Source organism: Alligator sinensis, unplaced genomic scaffold, assembly GCF_000455745.1.
Source record: "Alligator sinensis unplaced genomic scaffold, ASM45574v1 scaffold172_1, whole genome shotgun sequence".
NCBI lineage: Eukaryota > Metazoa > Chordata > Crocodylia > Alligatoridae > Alligator > Alligator sinensis.
Genome location: NW_005842168.1, coordinates 1,344,559 through 1,350,783, shown reverse-complemented (window position 1 = coordinate 1,350,783; position 6,225 = coordinate 1,344,559). Strand labels below are relative to the sequence as shown.

General features: G+C 39.0%; 1 protein-coding gene across 1 annotated transcript in view; it reads left to right on the top strand.

Moving 5' to 3' along the window:
* NDC1 (NDC1 transmembrane nucleoporin) overlaps positions 1–6,225 on the top strand; it is a 24,996-nt gene that overhangs the window by 6,463 nt on the left and 12,308 nt on the right. The window contains exons 5-8 of the mRNA XM_006025800.3: positions 510–618; positions 2,623–2,674; positions 4,012–4,144; positions 6,021–6,113. Coding sequence (XP_006025862.2) covers positions 510–618; positions 2,623–2,674; positions 4,012–4,144; positions 6,021–6,113 — 387 coding nt within the window. The remainder of the gene's footprint in view (positions 1–509; positions 619–2,622; positions 2,675–4,011; positions 4,145–6,020; positions 6,114–6,225) is intronic.

Here is a 6,225-nt window from a genome sequence, read left to right as displayed (position 1 = left end):
CACTCTTTCAAATTCCTTTTCTGTTTCGAAAGATATATGTAATATAACTTCCTTACCAAAAATAGCTTAAGTGTTTGTGCCTTGCTGTTTTGAAGGACTACCATGAATTTGTCTGAATTTTACCTGCTTTTTATAGGTACAAGCCATACTAATTGAAAGCTGTTAGAAGAGAGAGTTTTCTACATTTCCAGTGTACTTTTGTGCATTTGCCAGCACTGCTGTGTAGTCAGTTTCCCTGGTTCTTCCATACAGCTCCTCCTCACTACTTGCGCGTTTCTTTTTTTAAACACAGCAACAGAGAAAAGATTGAAATAAGTAAGAAAATATGGTAACGTTATGGGAATTAGTAGAGACGTAGAGGTAGATCTAGTGCTGTAAATGTCTTTCAATTTTAAGTTTGATTCAGCTTCAGGGTGACTTGCATTTGAAGTGCTTTCTTCTCACTACACGGTTTTTAAAAATGATCTCTTCTGAGGGCACAATGCTTCAACTATTCTTTCTATTTTTAGCAATACAAGTACTTACGTTTCAGAAGATCTTTGCCTCTGCTTGTTAAACATAGTTGTGTGGAATCACTGTATCTGGTTAGAAACTTCTGCGCTGCATACTATTTTTTTGGTAAGTGTTCTGATATCATCTTTATTCTTGCCATATGTGGAAAGTTTTCTTTAATCAATTTGTCAGTATTTGCTGTTTATTCAGCCCTACAAAGAACCTAGGCTTTTTAAATAAGCAAACAGAACACTTTCAGTCATCATAACAGTTTATCAGACATGCAAGCCATTGCTGTTTATGTAATTTCATAGAATTGCTCAGTAAAGAGATGGTGTCCCTGAATGTTAATGATCTCATCTTGTTGCAATGTTGGGAAGACCCGAGAATGAGGTAGAGTCTAGCACGCAAGGCAATTAGCACGGAAGGGATAAAGGACCCATTTTGAACTGAAACTAAAATGTTGGTTCATCTAACCTAGTGTGTTTATTTCTGATGATCAGTAACAGCTGCTTCAGAGGAAGGCACAAGAAAGTCTGTTACAAACAAACACTTGTGAAACAACCTGCCCAAAGGGAAGCCTCTTCCAAATTCTTATCAGTCAGTAACTGTTCCAGAACTTTAATTTTCTTTACATGGAAGTCTCCATGCAGTCAACCAGCACTTTTATATGTGCTTTGTCTTCTTTTTTTTTCTTTGGCTGGGTGACTGTAATTGAACCTGGTAATGTATATTCTTATTGTGTGCGTAATACGTAAAGTATTACGCACACAATAAGAACTTTTTAGCATTATTTTCCTTTGGAAATCTTAGAAAATCTAAGGCTTTGCCTGCTTTTTGATCACTGATGCACAATGAACTGTGTATTAAAAAAGATCCCATAACCCTATTTCCACACTCCCCACCCCTGCGGTACTAGCCTTTTTTGCTTGTTTTTAATTAAAATTTAGGCTTTTCTGTTGACAGAGCTGTGGGTCTCCTTTCTCCAAAAGTGTCCGTCTTTATTTTGTGTTGGTATTTAGGTATAAGCCTAAAAAATATCAAATTATTCTAAGAGTTACTTCCAAGTTTCAGATCTATAGTCTATTGGAGATTTGAGAAACACAAAAAATTATATAATATACATTCTATTTATAAATTATATATTTATATATAATTTATTTATCTATATCTATAGAATATAAAAATAAAAAATACAATTCTGTGTTTCTCAATCTCTCCAATAGAATATAGATCTGAAGCTTATAATTATTCTAAAAGTTACTTCTCACTTTCCATCTGGAGGTTCAACATTACTGTAGTATCTTAATGCCTCCATAGCATAGATAAGCATTTGCTCCATTTTTCAGGTGGAGAAACCAAAGTAGCTTGGATGAGACCTTTGGAAAAAACTAATAATTAAACTAGGAATAGAATCTGCATCTCCTGATTCATAGTTTTAGCTTTTAACTTTGTTGTGACAAGAAAAGTATCAAGCAGTCTATGATAAGAATTGCTCCTTTTCACAATATATGCACATCATGTTGTTGGTCTTTATTTCTGTCTCTGTGTGTAGCTTGCTTTCATACCGAAAACTTTCCGTTTTTTTTTATACAAAGTGGGCACATCTGTATGTGCATATTAATGTGATGTAATAAACTCCAGCACATGTCACACTGGAGTTTACTGCTCCTGGGCACATGTGCACCCAGGACCACAGCATGTCAAGCTGGGTTGCAGCAGTCCCAGCTGGCAGGGGACCCGGGGGGAGTCAGCCTGCCAGCCTGGGGCTGCTCTGATCTGTTTCAGTGCAGGGGCTGGCTGGGGCATCAGGGTGCTCCAGTGTGGACATAGCCAGCAGGCAGCCCCTGCACTGAAGCACCCTTGTGCCCCAGCCACACATGCGATGCTGAGGAGTACAAAAAAACCCTGCAAAACAAAACTTTGCAGCAGGATAGTATTTGTATTTACAAGTACTACCCTGCTGCAGAGTTTATTAGTTTACTCCAGCTTAGTAGCCCTGCATGTGCAGGTGCCAAGATGGTTACTGTGGAGCTAATTAATCTATGCTGCAGTAAACATCTCATGTAGACATGCCCATTAACTGTTACATATCTGTTTCACAATGTCATTTTGCTTCTGGCTTTTTAGGTTATATCCCACGGGCATGGATAAGTACCACAATGGACCTTCGCGCAGATGAGTAAGTAGTAAAACAGCCTGTTCTCAGTTGGGCTGTTTTACCTTTCATCATAATCGTCTGGGAGAAGGAGTTGGGAATGGCAATGTCTACCTTTTAGCACCCTGTACTGTGCTGTAGAACCAAAACTACTGCATTAGGCATCACAGAATGGGATCCAAAGCACCGTGAGCTTGAAGCAGCCTAGAACTAGATGGTAGAAAACACTGTGCACACGGATCTCTAAAAACCTACCACTCTCCAGATCTTGGGTGCCTGGTCCAGGACTGGTAACAGGTGGAGAGGGGGCTCTGTCCATTTGCAGGTTGCAGGTACTTCTCTGTCATCCTATTGAAGCTGTGCAATATGGAATTTGTGGTTCATTGGGACTGCTCCCATGATTGTTTAATGTAAAATGCATCAGCAGTGACGGGACAGGGGGCAGGAAGAGTTCTTGGAGTATGACCCAAATCCCACGACTCTCCATTCTCAAGAGCGTGCCTTATCCACTAGGCCAGGAGGGGTTAACCTGTGGCATGTGTATCACAAATGGCACAGGCAGGCCCCACAGGCCAGATGACATGGCACCAGGGTCAAGATTGGAGTTGTGGCTCAGGGGTTGAACACCCCTGGCTTTTTACATAAAAAGGGCATCACTACCTCCTCTGATCTTGTTTTAGAAGACAGTGGCCAGAGGTTTGTGAGGAGCCTAGTTCTGTTAGGCATCTTTTGATCAGGCATGCCAGATTAGGCTGCTCAAGGTTTATATGGAAAAATTTCTAGTGTTTGGATGCTGGTTAGACTTGGGCAGTGAACTGCTCAGACTGGGGCAGTCTGCGGCAAATGCAGAAAGAGACTTCTAGGTCTCTAGGGAACTTAGAAGTCAGATAGGGAAGTGCTTACTGAGGTTAGTCAACTGATTTGGAGTTTCTTGGATTGCAATTCTGGATTTAGGAGCCTCGATTCCACTGAGGTCCTTGATTAGATCTAGCCATACATCTTTAAATACAAGAAGAAAATGTTCCCTTCCACATGTCACAATATTTATTATGTTTTCTCCTCCTTAATGCAAAGGGAACTGGAGAATGTTCTTTTCTTCTGGTTATTCATTGTTTAAAATTATACACGTTGGGAATATAATGCTGCTGCTAATTGACTTAGAGGGTTTTGGCATTTACAGACCCAGCATTGCTGACAAATTGGGGGGGAAAAAAAAGGGGTTTTGGTTTTTGGGGGTTTTTTTTTGTTTTTTTGGTAGCATCTTCTAAAGTAACTGCATTTCCTGAAGCATTGTTTTAATCCATTAATTCTTTATACTGTTGCCACCAAAATTAAATGTGTGTGTTTGGGTTTTTTTGTAGTAAGATTCATCCTCTTGACACCCTGGCTGGTTTGCTGGATCTCTCACTGTTCTACCATACCTGGCTGTGTGGTGTATTTCTTTTGATTCCTTGGTACATTGCATGGTTACTCTTCAAAATCTATGCAACAGAGGTTAGTATTGGCTGACTGGATTATGCTTGCATGTCATCAGCATTGTGGAAAAAATGTTTTACTTTCAAAAGTAGTGTTCAAGAAGAAATCTCTCAGAACTAGCAATTCTCAAGCTTTACATAGCATGGAGTATAGTCAATGCAACAACTGACAGATACTTTTTATCCCTCTTCTAATTTCTCTTGTTCCCAATAATATAACAATCCCATAGCCTCTAAAATTAGAGAGCTGCAGTTTACATGGAAAACTAATACCTGGAGAACACTAACTGAATTTTAGCTGTTCCAGTACATTTTTTTTTAACGGAAAGTGAAGGATTGATAGGGCCAGGCAGCACTCTGGACCATGCTTCATAAACTTCTGATTTAAACAAAGACCCAAACTACACAGTCTCCTATAGACCATTTTGATTTAACATCAAAGTAGCATGCTGTTATAAAGTAGACTTCAAAAAAATCTTGGGAATTGATACATTTTTCTTTTTTAATCATTAAGCTACAAATTAATGTGGCTAAAAAAAGACCATTTAAATATATAATGAATCGCATTAAAATAAAGCAGAGACTAAGATTCAACCAAAAAAAATGAAATTCTGCCAACAGCAAATTGGGAACTTAATCTTCATTGTATAATTTAAATACTTCTCAGTAAGAGAATAAAAATACCACCATCTAATTTGATTTTCCTCCTTTTCCCACCCCCATCCCCCTTAGGCTTTGTTAAACTACAGACCAGGCTTCCCAGCCTCAGTTCTTTGGCAGGTCTCATTTTAGAAAGTGTTACTTTGGAAGGACAAAGTGAAGTGAAGAGGCCTTTTGATCCATTTTTCTGAGGCTCAGCTTTTTTTAATTAAGGAGAATCCCTAGCTGCTGTTATGATTGCCCAGAAAAGTTTTGGGAATCTTGCATGCAGGTATAACCTTGTGCTGTCCATTCTGGCTGAACTTGCTAAGAGCCTGGAAAAGGAGTTCTGGCATGTGAACTGTCCATTTTGAGAGATGTTAATTGGAACTAATAATTGTGGACACTTAAACACTCTGTTAATTATTTTTGTGGACATATTAAAACACGCTGCTAATTATTTTACTGCTCATAAAAGCATGCAAGATGGAAGGGGAAGTGTTGTCATATTAGGAAGATGTAAAGTGTGTATGGGTTTTAATAACAAATCACGAGTTTGAAGGGTGGTGCAGCTGACATTGTGATCCCCCCAAAAAACGTTCTGAAATGCTAACTAAGAGCAAAGTCAAGGTCTAAAAATTTTGCCCCATAAACATAGGTAGTATTTGTAATCTTAGAAGATGTATACTCCTACTCCGCTCCTAGTATGATGAGGGGACCCCTCTGTTCCCGCCCCCCCTCCGCCCCCCCCATTTTATCCTCCTCCAAATATAAATAACACTTCATAATCAGAAGTCTGTCAGAGAAATAACAGGCCATGGCTGGCAGTTTCCAAGTAGGAAGATGGTTGTAGAATACAAAGCACTTTATAGATTTAAAGGAGAGGATTAAAATTATTAATTAAATCTAACTCAAAAAGGTTTGTGTAAAATCTTACCGTTCTTCTTCAGGGAATCTGAATAACTTGGAGATGATACCTTTTTTCCTGGGCATTGCTGTATAATACCACATGCTGTTTTGTTGTTGTCTGCTCAGATTCTAAAACTGGTTCTTGCTGTTTAAAAGTAGATTTAGAAGTCCATTTGTTTTATCACATTAGCAACATTAATTGGAAGCTTTGGCTATATACTTTATGTAGTTTCTCACGTTGCCAAATTAATTTGGCTGTGGAGTCTCAGTAACAGTCTATTTCAAAGTTTGTTCTGTGTAATAGAAGTCTGGTATTGAATCAGCTTAGTTCTTTTCTTTAATTCCAGGCGTACCATTTTCCTGTTCAGCCAACGTTTGCTGAGGAAACTGACCAGTGCTTACCTAAAATCTTAAGCAGTAACCCTCCCCTCATCATAAAGGTATCAGAACAGTTGTTTGTGTTTGTCATGTCTGTATAGTCTTAGATTTGTAGATCTTGGGGTCAGAAGGGACCTCAGTAGGTCATCGAGTCTGACCCCCTGCCCGGGGCAG